The 20,304-nt window shown below is 34.6% G+C and overlaps 2 protein-coding genes across 3 annotated transcripts; one reads left to right on the forward strand and one right to left on the reverse strand.

The window, feature by feature from the left end:
* Positions 1–1,005: 1,005 nt before the first annotated feature.
* On the forward strand, positions 1,006–1,878 carry LOC117916501. The gene is made up of 2 exons (XM_034832570.1): positions 1,006–1,428; positions 1,520–1,878. The coding sequence occupies exons 1-2, from the start codon at positions 1,066–1,068 to the stop codon at positions 1,682–1,684; spliced, it is 528 nt and encodes a 175-aa protein (XP_034688461.1). The 5' UTR covers positions 1,006–1,065; the 3' UTR covers positions 1,685–1,878.
* A 1,082-nt stretch (positions 1,879–2,960) lies between these two features.
* Positions 2,961–14,701, reverse strand: LOC117915782 (pumilio homolog 2). Of its 2 annotated transcripts, none has more exons than XM_034831462.1 (9): positions 13,527–14,701; positions 8,080–9,674; positions 7,852–7,993; positions 7,620–7,727; positions 6,817–7,029; positions 6,484–6,594; positions 4,830–5,024; positions 4,068–4,242; positions 2,961–3,457 (listed from the first exon to the last, which is right to left on the reverse strand). In XM_034831462.1, exons 1-9 carry the CDS (start codon positions 14,148–14,150, stop codon positions 3,420–3,422), a joined length of 3,201 nt encoding a protein of 1,066 aa, XP_034687353.1. In that variant the 5' UTR covers positions 14,151–14,701; the 3' UTR covers positions 2,961–3,419. The 2 variants fall into 2 exon arrangements, with proteins under 2 accessions (XP_034687353.1, XP_034687354.1); XM_034831463.1 differs by having other exon boundaries at positions 8,080–9,671; positions 13,527–14,700.
* Positions 14,702–20,304: the final 5,603 nt, after the last annotated feature.

Consider the following 20,304-nt stretch of genomic DNA (forward strand, 5'->3'; position numbering starts at 1 on the left):
ATGAATTTGAAAACACTATTGGAGTGTATGGATAGATAATATTTTTTCCCATTTTACACTAAAATTAAAATACAAAAAGCAAAACTCTAAAATATCATATTTTTATTACTTGATGTATGATTACATGATTTCCCATTATTTTTATTCATTTCTAACAATCTAGATTTTAATGAAGATATCCGGTATAACGATCTGTCTACAAAAATTTGTATATGTCTATTCTATGTCATTTTAATAAAATTTTAAATATATATATTTTTTAATTTTATTAAACATTCAAATTTTTATTAAAAGACATTTTTCGTTAGTAATATACATTTGTTAGGCATGAACATGTAAGCTTGGGTGGGGGTTATGTTGATTTTATGTTTGATTAAGGGTGTTTGTAGTTGCCATGGCATATGGGACGATGGAGAATGAAGGGCATAATTTTTAGTAAGTAGGGTGGGACCAAGTGGCATGAAAGCCAACTGGCATACACTGCTACGACATATACACTAAACACCTTTTTTCTCTTTATTTAAGGTAGTAAAATATCCGACCATTTGGTATCGATGAGATTAAGGAATAATGGTATGCGGTACCAAAACCAAGACATTGAAAGTGCATATGTGACGTCACTTAATTGATGGTGCGCTTTCAACGCTTACCGAGAAGGGAGCCGAACACATTTTGTTCATTTTTGGGCCTTTAAAGGCCCAATCTAATATTTTGGAGGTGCAAGGTGCCCTGTTACCAGGATTTGGGCCGTTATTCTCATTTGAAAACTGTCATGGGCCTCATCTAGGATTGGTCACATTCCTGTGGAGCACAATCACTAAACCTGCAACCCCCTAGAGTTAAAGGATTAAATAAAGAGGTTTTTTTATTTTATTTTATTTTATTATGGGGTCATCATGAGGTTCTGATGGTTATGGCAATCGATAATCACAAGCTTATACAGAAATTACTGTACATTCAAAAAGTACCCTAAGATTCCCCTTCTATAGAGTCAGCACTTCTGCAAGTTGAGCAGGGAGAGAGAGAGAGAGAGAGAGAGAGAGAGAAAGTGGAAGTAGATGAACCATGGCTTCTGCATCTGTATGTGGATCTGTATCTCCACTGCCTTTCCCCTCCATTTTCAACACAAAACCTCCCAATTCGCTTCACATCCACAATTCATCTCTGCCATTCATCCCACTTCTTGCCTTACCAACCACTACCCCTCGAAAGAAAACCATCAATTTTCACCACCCGCCTCATGCAATTCCTCAGAAAAGCACCCAACTTTGGAGAATATCCGCTGTATCTGAAGATGCTTTGCCTTCAGAGGTGACCCCACTTGAGAATTCCCAGCAGATAGTGTCCACTAGTGATGAGGGTGTCTCCACCATTATATCGGCTCTTCTCTTCGTTGCTTTTGTTGCTCTCACTATTCTCACTATAGGGGTAAAGTAAATTTCTGAAATTTGCTCATGTTTTTGGTCGGAATTGATGGTTCTTGTAGTTTTTGGCTGAAATTACGATTGGGGTTTTTCAGGTTATATACATAGCTGTGACAGATTTCTTGCAGAAGAGGGAGAAGGAGAAGTTTGAGAAAGAAGAGTCAGCCAAGAAGAAGAATGGGAAGAAGAGGAAGGTGAGAGCTAGAGCTGGGCCAAGGGGTTTTGGGCAGAAGATTGATGAAGAGAATGGCGATGATTAGAATTCAAAAGAGAGATTCTATGTAAGCTTCTTGATGTCTCTGTACCACTAGTTTTGCCATCCTTAAGAAATGGTAGAGAATTGTGCAATGTATTCTGTGAAGTTCATACGACAAAAGAAAAAACAAATTCTTGGGTGATTTTTGGAGATTAATTAGAATTTTATGAAATTGTTATGAACTGTTCAGGCCTTCCACTTTGAGAATACAGATATCTGAATTATTACTTTTGCAGCAAGACAAAAATTTGATTGGGAGGCTACCTGCTGTAACTGTTTTCAAATGAAGTCATTAAGTTGTTTTCACTTAATTTTTTTAATGATTATTATATAAATATGAGAGAGAAAATTAAACACCACATGTAATAATTCATTTTAAAATATAAAAAAAAATATTAAAAACATTTTTATGTTACAAAATATCTGAAAAACTATCATTCCTTCAAAATTCATATCAACTTGTGATTCATGGCTTTTTCCAACCATCCTGAAAATCAATATTTGTTTGTGGCGTCTGAGAGACCTTGAGTACTGGAATGCAAGACCTGAATTTTCAAGTTAATTTAAACGAGACATGCATCAAAATTGGCTAACTGGTTTAACCTCCCTACAAACTTATGTTTAGCAACTGTCATTATTTGACTCGACATTATTATGGAAAGATGTAGGGAAAGCAAGAAGATGTAGCATCTATAAGATACCTGTAATACTTGGCTGTTCCAATTAGCAGAACAGTCTTCAATTGTTGATTCAGATTTTGAGCCATCAAAGCCACACTGCTAAGTTGACACCTCTAACAGGTTTGACAAACCCCAAATCCAGAAATTTCAAAGAAATAATTTTGCCCCCAAAATAGCATTCTCTTTTTTTTTTCCTGACCCCCCCTTTGGAGGAAAATGGGCTTTGGATTTAACCACAGACATTCATTCCCAAAACAGGTTACAGTTCAGGTTTTTGATTCAATAGTGTGCTCTATTCCACTTTCAAATCCAGCAACAATCACTCTACTCTCTACCATCCTAGCATTATTATCTTACCCCCCCTAAAAGCAATCACAATTGGACATACTTGGTTTCCAAATGGTCCTGCTAATTCAGAGTTGAGGCAATGCCATGAGTATGGTGCAACCAATGGGTGCAATCCCAGGCTGAAATTGGGAAGAATGAAACTACCCGAAAGGTTGACATCTCTTCATTCAGAGAAACTACATATGATTGGAGGAAGAGATTGCATGAAATGAACCATATATTAACACCACCAAGAACAAATACAAAGAAAAGTAGACCAAAACAAGATACTTTGAGCACAGGAGAAAATTGTACTTTAAAAGAAAGAAAGTAGTCGATAAGCATACATTAAACAAAAATATCCTGGCCTCACCTAAACATCAACAGCTCTCCACATGGCGAAATTTGTACAGTCGCGTTAACATATAAACTACCTCACCATTTTAATCATTTTTTACACCCTTAAAAACTTGTATAGTCATTTATCTCCTCTGCATGGACTTCCAAGTGTATTGAACACCTGAACCTCTCAGCTTGCTTGATTATATGTATAAACCTTAAACTACACAATGTACAGTTTTCCAGTACGAGAACAGCTTTATTGCCAATCAGCTCATATCTATCTTAAAGAGATAGTAGAACCATAGCTCTAGATTCCAGAGAAAGAGAAGAAGAAAGGAAGCTCACACTAGCCTCAGTTAGCTGTACAACTTCTTTCTTTCCTATGCCCACCTAAGCAGGGTGTGGAGACTGAATAGCAATTCTCCTTTCTGCAAACAATTTGATGTACAAAGGGGGTTAGAGAGCTATCTGAACATGGAAGAATCATGCATATGTTAAGATGGTATTCATAACACATAAGAACAAAATCAGAATGAGGAACTGGGCATTGATCATTTCCATACACAAGGGTTATCCAATGTTCCCATTAGGCATTTGGAAGAACGTATGCAATCCTTAGCATTTTGTCTATGAGTGATATTTCCACACCAACCAAAGTCAAATGAGTGCACTAATCATGCCATCTAATCGGTAAAATGTCATCAGAAGTCCATATTTCATAGCAAGGCTGAACCAAAAGATCTCCAACCAAAATTTACAAATTCCATTATCAGTGAACTACTAAAAAACTCCTGCCAATATAAACAAGTCAGAAGGAGTATGTCTATGGCAGTTTAACCCACGTGCTATCCACCAATCCCAATTTGTCAGTTAGTCGTGTTTATCTACCAAAAAAGCAGCACGTCCACATCCTAAAAGGAATGAAGAATAAACACAGAAAAAGGCAACTGCAAAGACATGTTTTCTTTCTTAAAAATGCAGCCTGAGCGACTATTTAATATGCATGCTAAAGTAAAATATGAGGGAAAGGATAGGTACCCCCAGCAGCAACAAGTTTCTCTACACGTGCAACAATATGCTTTCCATAAGTGTATTTCTTCAGTGCATTAAGATGAACCTTAATTCGGGACAAGATCAGCTCACGCTGCTGGTCATCACAAGTCTCCAGCACCTTTTGTACAACATAGTTTGCAAACTGATCTTTCATCATAGCCTAGATGCACAAGCAACAAGAACAACAAAGTGGGAAATAACTATATGTTGACGTAACCATGAAATCAAGCAATAAGCAAAATTTTAATAGCATCAGAACCATAGGATTTTTCCTTTCTCAATTTCTTTTTCGACAGACAGCTGTACTGGGAAAATGAAAGGAACACTAGAACCATTGCTAAAAACACTACAAGCAGAACTAATTTCAAACCACATTTAACTCTGGTTAAAAATACGAAAAAAAAAAATGTTATTTACCTAGAATATGACATAAAACATCAAGTTCAAGTTCATAAATCTTGTGAAACCGGCTAGAGGTTAGCTTGGGGAAAGCTCATTTCCCATAAGCCGCTACATCAATAGATGCAGTTCCACTTTAGGCTTACCATGCAAAATTCATGGTTAAGAGAATTCAGAGGTGCCAAGTACAGCATTACCATGGCAGGACAGAGACATTAAATAACAGGTTCCAGAAATATGTTTCTGTTCTGGCTCCACTACCAATCAAAGGCCTTACATAGAAACACTCCCCCATTTGACTTGGTCATTCCATCTAGTGGCAGAAAAGTAAATAGTGATTGGCCAAACCTGAAGAGGCTCATTCTCATCAGTAGTGCCAAGCATCTCATTCACCAGGATCTGGCGCTCAGCAGGACCGCCAAAAGTTAAACACTTCTCCACAACATTGGAGGCAAACTTCTGCTGACTCATCTGAACTATCTTTCCAGCTAATTCCTTAATTATAGCAGAGCGCTCGTGTGGTTGTCCATGCTCCAGAACATGCTGTTAAAAATAAAAGCAAAAGATTGACTAAGAAACAATGAAGTACACACACAGAAACGCCATGACAGGTAATCCAGGCAGAACATACATTTGAATATCGATTTAGACCAACAGCAGGGGGCTCAAAAGTCAAAACTAGCATCACCCAGCAAGATTTGGCCAGTTCAAGAAAGATATCAAAGCAGCACACTTAGTGATCGCATGAAAGTGCCAGTAATTTATAATATCAACAATTTATGCACCCCCAAGTGTCACTGGTATGTGTACATCTCAAGCTAAACACTTTATAGGAAGTTCTTGTTGGTCAGTGCAAAGATTAAGCCTGTCTTGGCACTGGTTGCGCCATTCCAACAAAAATGACTAAGTAAAATAGATTGAGGTATTAAACATTGAACTCTTGATGTAATGAAAAGAAAATGTAAAAGCAGCCTTACACCAAGGAAGTATACGGACATTAATGCTGGATAAATCAATGATGACTTGGTTGATATACTCAATAAACATCTAAGAAAAAAGACTCATTGCATATGCATAGAATGATCAAACAAACATTTAAAAGAAGTCTAGGAATTCTCTGAATCTTCAAACTCATACAAGATGCATATGCACATAAAAGGTTTATCAAGGCCCAAAATGCATGAATGTAACCTAGAGCACCAGAGTTTCATCTTTTACTGAGTCTTTCTGTCTCAGTTGTCTCTTTGTGCTTTATTTAGAAATCCTTGAAGTAGTAATGTGTGACTAATTGAAGACCAAGAATAGTTGTCGCAGTCTTATCACATTTTTTTGATAGGCTATCGTAGTCTATCATATATAATCTTTGTTAATGAATTTCTAGCAGTTCTTGTCACCTAATAACAGAGTCAAATTTGGAACTTGTTGTTAGGACCTATAAACCCTAGAAGCTCTTCTATTGAGCTGTGACTTCAATTACTTCGCAATTTCTTGATCTGTTATCTAATTTATTTACCACAGAGATATTGGATTACAATGATACATCACAAAATAAGTGTGAAACAGTCCCTATGTATATGATGAGGTTCACAACAGAGCAAATATGGCATTTAAAACCAAGTCATTACTTACTAATAAAAAATAAAAAATAAAACCCATCTGGAATGAGAAGACAGAGAAAGACTAAACAATGCAGTTGACAGACGAGTGCAAAGAATCTATGCTGCTAAAGTTTTATAAGTGGTAAGAGTACTAGAACAGAAAAATGCAAAATGGCTGTAAAAAGGGAAATACCAGGCTTGAAGAGCTTAAAGTTGTCAGTACAATGTTCATACAGAAACAATAGAAAAAAGTTGAAAACCATAATCACCACATCTAGTCATCTCAGAAGGCCTGTATCACACAAACAACACTTAACATGACAACAATACTTTATGTCACTGCCAGCTAGTTATAGAAGAAAATGTAAGTCAATACCAGTAGTGTTCTGGAAAAGATTACAAACCTGAACAACATAATTGCCATACTGATCTTGCGCCAGCATGCTAACAGATCCTAAAATCTCATCCATCACTTTACTCTGGGTTTTTGGATCCCTGCAGTGCTCCAGCACTCTCTGTCACATGAAAGACATCATATTAGACACACTTCTTTTTTCTCTGCTTTGTATGGCCTATTGGCATCTTTGTATACATCATCTATACTTTTGTGCACTCTTTTGTCTGATGCTTTTAATAGATTTGATCTTTGCCTATGAAAAATATTGGAAGCACTTCTTCCTTATGTCTTCAAATTGAACCCTCAAGATGTAAAAGATAAGCAATAAAAAATTTCTAACCTGTATCACACGACACCCATATGGATGGGTTGAGAGGGTCACAACCTGATCAAAGAATGTTGAGATGATAAACTGAATAGCACCTTCAGGAACACATTCAATACACTTTTGGATGACATGGTTTCCATTCTGATCACGCACACATCGCATGATATGACCATCAAGCTCCTCAACCATTTTAATCTTTTGATCTGGATCAACAACTTCTATTGCCTGCATGATTAGAAACATTTTATTATTGCCATCCCCAATGAACTCAAATCAGTCACAGTTCAATTAGGATTAGAACTTTGATGAACTTGCAAGCATGGGCACGTAGCAATTATCAAGATTAGCCTCTCTTACCCTCTTTGACTTTCATGTAGTACACAGTAAAATCAGCTGATAAATATAGAGGCAAAGAGATCCACCTTTGAGTCAAGACTACAGAAGCCATAGGGATGACTTAAGACCCATTCCTGGAACAGAGGGAAGTGTACTTGCTGTACATCTTTTCCTAGATGCAAAATTCAAAATTCCTGATTTTGATTGAGCAATCTAAGAACTATTCTATGTTTTTGGAGAATAATGTTCTTAAGATATCCAGAAAGTTCACTCTATTGTAGAGAAGCTTAATATGAAAGCATTATCATTCCTACCATACTAACAGCATTAATGAGCCATCTGTAAATCAAATGACAATCAAGGCGAATGACTGGTGCTACAACTGCAGATAATGAAAGATAGAGAGACCTTCATATGAACAACACACAATATCACACAGCAAAAGTCAAGTTGAGGTTTAGTGGCAAAACTAATGGTACCTTTTGGATCACTCGACAACCATACATTTGAAGGCTAAGTGTCAGTACATGACCATAAAGCTTGCCAGCCAGTTCTCTTCTCTGGGATACTAGTCCATGCTCAAAAAACTGAAAATTAGAAACAGTTGCAAATGTAAAACCATTTAAAATTATATAATAATAATAATGTGTGCAGATACACACACATATAGCGCGCATGCAAGAATCATGCAACGAAAAGAGAATTTCATACCTTTTGTATAACATAGTTACCAAACACATCTGTCATCAAAGAGAGAGCTTCGGGAATGATTTCCTGGTAAACCATGCTTTTCTCTTCTGTTGTGGCTGTTTCAAGTTTTTGTTGAATGAATCGGCTTCCATACTGGTCCGCACTGCTCATAGAAGATGTTAATCACATATCAATTGCAGGATACTATTAGAATAACGTAGCACAAAAATCTCTATGAGCAACATATACCTAAACTCAACAACATGACCAGCAATTTCTGAAAGCTCAAAACATTTGGTTTTGTTACTCTTGAACTCTTCAAGTAGTGAGGAGGCAAAGCCTTCATCCATGTTGCAACCAGCATCCAAGTGCCAGGGTGCCATGACTCCCCCAGCTAAGTTTCTCATCCCAGATGGATATCGCATATTGAGATCATTGTGTCTGATAGGACTTCCTGGTCCAATGGGAGAATTTGGAATAACAGGACTTGCTAGGGGACTTCCAGGGTATGACATGCCAACACCATATGCCGGGTTACCATAGTAACCATGATGATTAGAACCACTAGATTTACTGCCCAAGGGAACACCATACTGTGATTTCTGAGGAGAAAGCAGAGCTCCCAGATAAGCTTTCTGGAGTCCAAGTAAATCAACATACGAATTACCTAAGTAGTTCCTATCTACAGAGGGATCATTAAGAGCAGCAACTTGTGCTGCAGCATATTCAGCCGTCCTCAAATATTGGAGATACATTGGATCCACAAAAGGTGCTTGAAGAGCATTCCCTGCCATGTGATTCCCAATTCTATTGAGATTCTGTGACTCTGATGTAGCAGCCCCTATATTTGGCCCAGAAGCCAAGCCTGCTCCCAAAACTCTTGAATCAATCCCAGGGACTCCCATAGCTGATGCTGCAGCGACATTTTCAAATAATGGTGGCAAATTAGGCGCACCAAGCTGGCTTGCCATCATGGAAGCCAAAGCTGGATTCATGGAATATGCACCCAAACCATAGTTTGGAATTGATGAATTTGTGCTATCTACAAACTGCTGATAATGAGAAGGCAAGCCACCTCCACCGTTATGACTAGACATAGATGATCCTTTCAAGTACGAATTACCGGAGGGAACAGAAGATTTGTGTAATTCAGCTTGCCTATCAGCCATCAAGGAGTTGTTCAGCTCTGAACCAACACCATTGCTCTTAACTGAATCAGAATATGATGCCTTTCCTGACTGAGGAGCAGAAGGAATTTGTAAATGCCCAGATTCAGATTTCTTCAGGTATGAATGTTGCTTAATATTGCTCTGACCACCTTGTAGATTGAAGAGATAGCTTTGATGATTCTCAACATCCTGTTCAATCTGTGATGGCAAATGATTTTCTTCATCAATCACGCCATTTGTTGACAGGTCCATACCAGACAAAGCAGCCACCAGATCTGCAGATTCATTCATGCTAGGTGGGACACTACTAAAAGAGCTAGAACCATTAATTCCTCTCTTTTCAGAAATGGCAGTTCTCCCTCCTCCAATGGGTGTAAGACAGGGGCTAGGAGCCCTAGCAATGAGTTGGGGATCAGGAGTAGTGCTTCTTGATAAGGAACCACCCAACACAGAGGCATAAGTATATGAAGTAGGTGCACCAATATTTTGGACCGTTGATGAGCCCTGAACACTTGCACCGGATCGTAAAACATCAGCAGATTTCAATTCACGGCGTAAATGACCCAACTCTGCTTCAACAGAGCCCAAGGGTTCAGCATTTTCATCAAAAGCATTGCGGCTTGCTGGACGAGAAGGGTGTCCAGAGACAGGAGTGGTGCGCCCTAAATCATCCTGCTTCAATACCAAACTAATTGTTTACCAAAACAATCATATGACGATAATTTAGCAGAAATATGAATGGTGCTTCATCATAATGTTTTATCAATCAAACTTGATTCAAAGGAATGATGATACAACAAGGAACAAGCTAACAACTCATCAAAGTTGGCATATTTTAACAATACATTTGAATTTCTACAAAGCATTTAAAAAGAACATGCCTTCAGAACAAAACTAACAGCTTGACGTTGTGATTAACTGTCTCAAACAACAAGCAAATACATATTAAATAGTTTGTCTAAATCTTTATTCTTTTGGAGCCATGCTCTGGACAGGCATGTCACATATATACCCACCCTTTTAGGCTATTGATTTTAGTTAGGCTGCTTCTTATGTTCAATATCATTTGTGCACCACATTCTTTTTGTCAATTCTCTAATAGGTTTTCAGCATACATTTCTTATTTTATTATATATTATTTTCAGTTGGTTCTGATAAAAAAATAAAAATAAAAATAAATAAATAAAAATTGGTTAGAAACATTATTTAATATTTTGAAATTCCTTTTCATAAGCAAAGTAATGTATTAAAAATACAGAAAGGAGAAAACCATAGCACTTGAAGCGTATCTATACTCCACCCCTAGAGGGAGATGAAAGAGGAGACAGGAATCAAGGACCCAGTCCAATGCCCAGCCCAATCACCCTAACAATGAGGTTAAAAAGGGCAAATTACCATCCCAATAGTATTCCTTAGACCAAGAGAACAAGGATTTAAGGAACAAATATTTCAAAGTAACCACAAACAGCTCCATCTAGCCATTCATATTACCTGAAACGCTTCACTAACCAGCAGGTAATAGAATCCACCTATAGGCCTAATCAAACATTGCTAATCACCTAGATAAGCCCTGCCTGCCAGCGAGTGGATAGATAGGGCAGGCAAAGCACAAAGGGAAGGGATGTCTGAGCAATTGAAAGAGTCAGTTTTTACAACCAAGATATTGATAGAAATACTGGGGTTTGAATACCTCTCCATCTGCGAGGTCATAAGTTCTCCCTTTTCTTATATAGATAAGATAGAAAGGATAGACTCAACTGATATCGCTCCTACTTTTCCCCCCACACTGCCAGTTGCTTAATAGCTCCTCTTAAGGAGAAATGCTACAACCAAAGATACCATTTTGATATGCTTTAACCCAGCATCACAAATTATAAAGGTCAACTTTCAGACATCACATTAGTAGAACTTTGCAGTTTGTAGACTTAGCAATCTCGCCACAAACCAAAACGACATTACTGCACCACAGCGTTGGAAGTTGAAAGGTCAATAAGTTTTGAATATTTACTAAAACTTTATGGGAAAACCAAGAATCAAGATGAGGTGATATTGATGGCGATAAATACCTTAAAGACAACCATTTTTTGGGCATGGTTCTATGTAGATAACAAGGGAAATGCCCCTCACAAGGAAATGCTCCTCACAAGGGAAATGTTCCTCACAAGGACGTTAAATTGGAGATGTGCATATAGAATGTGACATGATAAATTTATCTTCATATAAACTATACAGGAAAAGTATATAGTGGTATTTTCCACTTTTTCCTTATTGGCCTCTGTTTGGTATGTTTGAAAAAACCTCATGTCACTAGTAAAATGGACTGCAAAAGGACAAACTGAATTGTGAATAGGACAATCCAAATTTTTCATCACTAATACACCAGTTATTCTTCACGCATCACAAATTGGGGCTGATAAAGCATAGCACATTTTTTCAATCCAAGTAAAGATGTTGAAGTAGATGCCTCAAATGATTAGCAAAATTAACACCATAAAAGTAGAATTAAAATATTGTGAATCTGGGGGGAATTTGGGAGATCCCTATAAGGTGACCTAATAATAGAGCTTCAATCAAATATGTGTATGGATGAAGAAGGTTTATTAATGCAAAGACACTAGCCCAAGTATTTAAAAATCTCATGTTCTAACATATAAGTTAGAATTTTTAAGAAAGGCCTCAACAAGCAGTATTAGTATATGCATATATATATAGGAAAATTAGGATAAGTACATTAATGAAAGTGCCTAGCAGAAAAAGGGGAGCACCAACCCATGTAAACACAAAGTATACAAGCAGCGCACATAAGTCCCTCCTTTTTTTTGGCCTTGTATATTTTTTTTGGCGCTTTTAATACAATTGCTTTACTTATCAAAAAAAGCACACATACTAAACAGAATGAAAGTAATCAATAACACCAACTGGCTAAACCAATCCCCATTCCATCACTGAGATCCAATAAGGGCAAAGTAGCCAAACCTAATCCCCCATTTGTCCATACAAACAAAGCCTTCAGAACCACACCATTTTAGGAAGAACCCAAATACCATAGTTCAAAAAGGTGCAAAAGTCTTGTAAGGCTTAGGCGCAACACAAGGGGCACACCCAAATGAAGTGAGACACAACTTCAGATACATGTCGATTTTATAAAATATTAAATATCATCAAATTTCAATTAAACTAACAAAAACGTCATGATTTCAAAACCTTAGAAGAACCATCTAACAAAAAACTAATGAAATTACATAAAGCCTTTTTTTTTTTTTTGATAGGTAAAGAAAAAATATGTATTAAAAAGAGAAATGCCAAAAGCACCCCAAAGAACACAGGGAGCATACAAAGGGGGCCTAAAGAACAACCAAAAAAACAAAGAGGGACTAACAAAAAACAGCACTCCTCAACAAGACCCTACACATAAAGCTTAAATATACTGTCAGAAATTTCAAGAATACAATATTATAGAAAGAAAAAGGAAACAACGAAGAAAGCCTCTCCAACAAGGTGCGCCTCTTAGTAGGTGAAGCATTATAGCTAGAGAATGATTGCACCTTAAGCATAGGCGCGCTTTAAGCGGACCCGTAACAACTATGCCAAATACTTTATTATTTCCCAAGCTATGCTAAATATAGATTAACTAATCCAGCCTTTATAAGAAACAAACCTACAAGAACAAGACATCAGCATAAATGATTCAAATTAACCATATGAAGGTGTAATAGTCCAGGGAAAGAACAGGGAGGCAATTATCATTTTTCCTTCAAAACATGTGCCAACCATAGCATGATTTGATAACCCAAAGTTCTCTATATAGATGCAATTTGTCACATGCCCAAACCCTATAAGAGACAAAACTACATGAACAAGAAATCAACATAAAGGATTCAAATTGACATGAAACATAAAAAATTATCATCATCAGCAAAGAGAGTGAGAGAATATCATTTTCCCTACAAAACACGTGTCAAACCTAGATCTTTAAGCTGATGACACAAACTTCTCTATATAGTTTACATGTCCGCCCCTCATAACAAAATTATGTAAACAAAAACTCATAATCTTGACATGTACAGAGGGAGCACGTAATCATCCGTTCAAAACACATGTCAAACAAGATTTTAAAAAGATGACTCAAACTTCCCATATAGATGCAATTTGTTACATGGCAAAGATCGCCAGTACAATAACCGTCAAAATAGACAATCCAAGGAAGGGAATTATACTCAAACCACAATCATTGGAAACGTGACAATACAAATTATCCCTTTAAAGCACATGTCATACCACAACCTTTATTCTGATGATTCCCCATAGAGATACAATATGATATATGTCAAATATGAACAGGAAACCATGAATGCCGCAACAAGGGCAAATTTTTCCTTGGATAGTCAAACTAGCACCTATCAAAAAGTGATAATCTACATTGTAATCAGAATATCTCAACCTTGGATATTCAGAAACAGTATGGTAAGTAAGAAGTGGACTTCAAAGAAAAACCATAGAAGCAGCAAAACCACAGAAGAAATTCACCTGAAAAATTTCTGCAAGACTCTTCTGTTTGCTCCCTAGTCCTAACCCTGACAAGCCGATGAGTCCATCGCCACCCCACTCTGCTGAACCGCAAAGTTTCTCTGAGTCTGCCTCAGTCTCTTCTTTCCGCGAATTAAACCCTGGTGGCATCGAATACATCGATCTACCAACACTACCACTATCATTTCTATTCATTTTCCTTCTATCTCCAATCCCTCCCAATCCAGAACTCCCTCCTTTCAGTCTTTGAGCAAACCTCCAATCCTCCTTGGAAAGCAATGGAGGTGGGAGCCGTGGGTTCAAATTCACATTTGAATAGTAATAAGAAAGGTAAGCTGGATCAGACCTAAGCTCCTCCTCAGACGCGAACCCATTCCCATTCCCATCATCTGGAAATCCCGGAAAGGCAGCTCCACCACCGAACAAACCCCCAACTGCATTCATAGAACCCTCAACAGTTGGCGGAGCAGACCCACTTCTGTACAAATTTAGCTCCTTTTCATAATCATCCGCCTCTTGACGCCGCTGCTCACGAAGCAACAACCCTATATCCTTCTCCAAATCATCCCCAAACGATCCGCCACCGTTTTTGAGCATCGGCCTCCTCCCCAATTCAGACAACATTTTCACCGGCTCCAATTGATCATCCAACAAACCAAAACCAAACCCTAAACCCTAAAAAGCTTCCAGAACCAAAAGCCATGCTCCCAAACACCTAAAACCCATGCTTACAACCTCAGAATCCCCTCTTCCAAACGGATAACAAAAAACCAAGACTTTATAACCAAAAACCAATTTTTTCAACTCCACTTCACCACTTCAGACCCTAAAACCGAAACCCCCCCTCGATCAAAACACGAAACCACAACCCAAAACAAACCATCCTCCCGCGAACTCCGTCTCATGAATTACCCAAACAAATTCCCCACAACATATTTTTCCACTTTCCTTCAACCTTGACAACAAAAACAACGGCAGTGTAAGAAAGTCGTTGCGAGAAACCAGAAAAACAAAAACCCAAAAAAGACAGTGAACTGAGATCAAGAAGAAGAGGAGCGGTATTGACGGTTGAGATCAATCCGGCGGCGATTTGTTCTTACAAGAACCCCTTAGGGTTTTGTTCCTCATCAACAATTAAATACAGTAATGGATTTTCCTTTTTGGGATTTTGTTTTTTTTTTTTTTGGGCGGGGGGGTTTCTTATTTTTCTTTTATACACCTCAAAAACTTGTGATTAATTGTTAATTATTTTTAATTTTCTAATAATTAATTGGAAATATTCCAAAAAAATAGGTGGCAACTGACTAAGTGAAAACCGACTGATGTTGAAAAAATTGCAGATATTAATGATGTTTGTTTTCCTCGTGTTCCAAAAAACTGACTGCCACGTCATCACTTTAGATCCATTTGCTCAGTAAAAGTCGACCGTTAACTCTGTGGTAAATTTATCTTTTAACTCTCTTTTTTTTTCTCTCTCCTTTTTATTTTATTTTATTTCTTATCTTCCATATCTAATTTTAGCCACATAAGCCCAACTTCTGTTTTTGTAATTATATTTCTTTTTTAGTTTTTTTTGTCTAAATAAGATTTTGTTTTAAGAGTCATGAGTTGTATTGAATCTGAAATGTATCTATTATGATTATTTATTTCATATAATCATATATAAAAAATAAAATTTCTTTTAAATACAACCTCTACCAATTTTTCATTTCATGAACCAAATTTAAATTATTATTCAACTCTATAAAACATTCAAAATATATATATTGGAGATCATGATTGAATAAATCCTTACAACTTTAAAATGTATAAATAGATGCTCAATGAAATTCCAAACTTTGTATTAAGGTCAAAAATCAATTTTAATATTATTGTGTCAACAGAAGTTTTAATGCAAATAACGTTAAATCAAGAATACAAAAATAAAATAATCAATACAAAAGTATACAAGATTGTAATGTAGTTCGAACTAACAACTATACTTATATTGTCAGATGAGAAATAATTTTTTCACTATACAATAGAAAATACTATAAATGACAGAACCGAATACAAGTATTAAATTATCGAAATATCTCATTTTTATTTACTTCTTGTCTTTATACCCTATTACAAGCCCTCTCACTTTATCGGGTTTCTTACATTCTTCCTTCCTCTCCGTTCACCTTGTGTAGTTTCTACAAGTCATCTCATATAATAACTTTTTTCCTTTACAACCTATAATATTTATAACAAAATTTTCTATTATTTTTCATATGTTATAATAAAATCTAATATTATAATTATACATAAACTTAAAAATATATTCCATACAATATCCTTTATAAAAAGGAATCTTTATTAATTAAAAAATGGGGATATTTGCATGGGACACTTGTCATAGTATATGAATTCTTACTATATTAACTTTCTTGATGTGATGGAAAATAATTGAAAAGAAAAAAAGAAAAGTGGAAATGACAAAACAAATTGAAGGCTAAAAGACTAACCAAATGGGGAGACAAAGGGAGAATTGGTTAGAGGCCATACTTCCTCAATAAAGCCTAGTTCCAATCCATGGGAAAGTGACTTCCCCCTTGAAGAAAAGTGGGTTGGAATTGGATTCCAAAATTAGGAAATCCAATTAAGTTTGGAAAAGATTTTATGTCAGTGAGAAAAGATGAGTTAATATGAGAAAAGAAGAAAGGGACTCATGTGCTCTTCCACTCTCCTCCATTGCCCTCATATGCTCTACGTCTTCTCCTTTTATGTGAATTAATGGTGAGTCACGTGCACCCATTTGTTTACATTATCTCTTATATTCTCTGCCTCAACTCATATCCATTCTTAGCCATGGAGGAATTCTAGATATGTATAGAAGAAAGCCCACGTTCTAATTCCATAGTCTTTATCAATGGTGTAGAAGAGGGGATGAATAGAATTATTGTAGGATTTAAGATAATTTAGAATTTATGATGAACAAGGGCATTGATTTAATAAAATTTCTCAAAATTTCATCAATTTAATTTTCAATCTCTCAAATAAGATACTCAATTGAAAGTTGATTGAAAAATTTCCAAGAGCATGTTTGATAGTAATTCTTAAAAACGTTTTTAGTATTTCTAACACTTTAAAATTTTTACCTTTTGAGTATTAAAAATGTTAAAAACACTTCTTAAAATCACTATTAAACAAAATCTACGTATAAATAAATGACATTCTCATTTAATTGATTATTTAGATAATATTGTAGGCTTTGAATATTTGAGTGATCAACCTTTGTACATTTAATTCATTTAAGAAATCAATTGAAATGTAATTAGTGGTAATTAGCCACCAAAATTTCATTACATTCCAAACTAGTTTGCCTCCAATTTCAAGAATTTCATATGTTCTTTCTAGGTCATTGTTGCCATAAAAAAAAAATGATGGATAATTAACAAGGGTTTGTTTCATAAGTGTTTTGAATAAATGTCAGTTTAGAAACTCATGATATTTTTAACTTATTTTTTGTGTTTTCAAATATTGTTATGGAGTAACTTTTATTTGTAATGTTCTATTTTCAATCATTTTTTTTTATATTTGTGTAATTATTTTTTAAAATACTTCCCACAAAACAATTGAAAACCATTAAAATATGTTATCATAAAACATTGTTTTTCAAAGCAATTTTACAAAGAAATGATTAATAAACAAATTTTTTTTTCATTTTTTGATTAAAAAAAAATATATATTCTCGAGAACAATATCCAAATATAGCCTAAATGATCTTATTCTTAATGATTCCATGATCCAAGAATTATAGCAGGAATAAAAAAAAAATATTATTTGAATATTTGTAAGTCCGTTTTCTAGGATCAAGGATCCACTTTAAGTAAGTGAATTAATACTTTATTTTATGCCCAATTAGAATATTTTAAATTAATGATTTGTAAACTTATTTTAGATTGATTAAATTAAATCAATTATCACCCTTTGTAATCATTGGGATTCAATTCTAAATTTTGTATTGAGAAATTATATGAATCCTAATAATCCAAAACAAATCCAATTGCATCCAAAACAATATATATATATATATATAGAGAGAGAAAATCACTTGTGGAGATTATTTTAACCTCCATAAATACAAAACATATGTCTATCCATCGTAAAAAATAAAACAAAATAATAATAATAATCCACTAAATTTAAATGAATCATGCATAATTTTACATTACCTATATATACATTCTTCATGTGTGACATGGATCTCTTCCTCAGTGAATCACCTTAAAAATATGTTAAGACTTGACCACTTGGTTACTTAAATGTTTGACCCTTGTCTTTCCTCTCTAAAAGTGATTTTAAGCTTTATTAATCGAAATCTTGATTTTGAGAGTTTTTGGAACTAGGGTAGAATAACGACATTCTTCGAATTTTTTAGGTTTTCTATTTTTGCACACATAAAATAACTTTTGAAAACTTTTTTAATGCAAAAACCATGGTTTTTTACTAGCGGCAAATCCATAAATGAGTGAGATTTACTTTTACGGGAGTAAGATCGAACTAAATAACAAAATTTGTTTTTAGTAAATCCATGGTTTTCTTTTTTCATAGTAAATTTTTATAAAAAAAATTGTAAATTTAAAATTATCATTAAATAAACATCACTTCTTGTTGAAAATGATAATAAACATTATAAATCCAAATATTAATCATCTACAAAATTTAAAAAACCTAGTTGGACATTAACAATCTTTGTTCACATTATGCAAGTGGTCTTTGTTCACATTAACAATCTAGTTGAAAAATCACTTAAAATGTGTTTAACAATGTTTTTTCTAAAAGCGTTTTTATGAGTTTCAACTGTTTCTTGAAAAAACACTATAATAGTGTGTTTAGTAGTGATTTTAGGAAGTATTTTTAGTATTTTTAACACATGAAAAAAATTATCTTTTAAGTATTAGAAATATTAGAAACGCTTTGTGGAATCATTGTCGAACGAACTCTAAGTGATTTTTCATATTCTTTAAAATATTTTATAAAATTTGTTAAACACCTTTTTTTTTTAAATCACTTTTTAGATTAAAAAAAAAAACGCTTCTTAAAATCACGGGTTTATAATTGTCAATGCCACTCGGCCCAAAACCTAAATTAATGATAGTTTTAGCTTCACTATTATCGGATTCCCTCAACACAACCGGCAATAAATAATTAGTTCTCAATGCCATTTGGTCCAAAACCCAAGCTAAATAATAGTCTTAGGAGTTAGGAATGATTAAACACTACATATTATAAATCATAGTCCTTGAAACCAGTAGGTGGGGGTGGGTGCGGCTTGGAACCTGGTAGAGACTTTCATGGCTGACTGGTGGCGTCTTTTGTTGAAGAAAATGTAGTGTCTCGTGAGCAGCTGATGATGGTAGCATTTGGCACCATATGTGAAAGGGAGCAAGGCAGCAGTCAACCCCAGCTTTGCTTTATTTTCGGTTACAATTTTTTGGCTACATGTCACTATTGGTGAGTTGCCACTAAAGAACATGCAAGTATCTCAATGCTGTTGTGCATACACGTATGAAATGGAAGGAACCCACTAAAATCCAAGCCCAATTCAAATATCCATCTTGCGGACTTTAAGCTCAATTTTTTTTTTTTTTATGACATTTATGTTATGTTTGCTTCGGGAAAATACTATCTTATATTTGGTTCTCAGAAAATATAAAGGAAAGAAAAAAAATATTAAAGAAATATGATTTTATCATATTTGGTTATCATATAGAATATTTCAAAGAAAATTAAATGTAATTAAAATTAGTTAAAAATTTATACATTTTAAAATTATTTAATCTTTATATTGATTAGTTAAAATAAATAAAATGAGTTTGAAGTATCAAATAAAAATAATTTATCATATTTAACTCCATTTTTTTTCTTTTTTTTTCTTTCCTTTTACTTTTCCTTTTTATTTTTTTTCCTTTGCATTTTCCCTTAAATTTTACGAGAACCAAACATAGCATAAGGAAAGAAAAAAAAATGCAAAGAAAAATAATTTTTTCATGTTTGGTTATCCTATGAAAAATATCAAAGAAAATTGAATATGATTAAAACTAATTAAAAATTTATGTATTTTTAAATTATTTAATCTTTATATTGATGAGTTAAAATAAATAAAATGAGTTTGAAGTAACAAAAAAAATAATTTATCAATTTTTAATTTATTTTTTTATTTTTCTTTATTTTTTCTATGTATTTTTCTTCCTTGCAATTTTCTTCAAATTTTTTCGGAACCAAACAGAACTTAGGATATTTGAATTCTCCCTTATATCAAGCTTGGTGGCTTTGTAAATAAAACTAATCTCTTTCAATTTTTTAACTTAAAAAACAACCCATTTTGACATTAATACCCCTCAAAATTATAACTATTTACATGTGTTTTTAAATGAAACGATTATTTTTATAAAATAAATAAAAAAAAAAAGAATATTCTTGTTCAAAATGGATATTTTTAAGATAAAAAAAAAGTAGAGGAATAATTTTACAAATTAGATTGGTTTGATCCCCTCTAGGGTATGTTAACATCTTAATGATAATGCTGAAAGTGAAATTTCGGTAGCAAAGTTTCTTGGGTTTCTCCATGAGGTCCTTGATGTTTGGCCTAGAAGGGAAGCTTGGACAAATCCGGAGTATGGTTGAGAGAGATTGGCTATGTTTCATAGAGGTGTAGTATACAGAACTTTGATCAATGCTGAAAGTGAAGTTTCAGTCATGGGGCAACCAAGCCAACATTATTGTCAGCAATGAATGGCTACTCAGGAAC

This window comes from Vitis riparia, chromosome 6 (genome assembly GCF_004353265.1).
Source record: "Vitis riparia cultivar Riparia Gloire de Montpellier isolate 1030 chromosome 6, EGFV_Vit.rip_1.0, whole genome shotgun sequence".
Classification (NCBI taxonomy): Eukaryota; Viridiplantae; Streptophyta; class Magnoliopsida; order Vitales; family Vitaceae; genus Vitis; species Vitis riparia.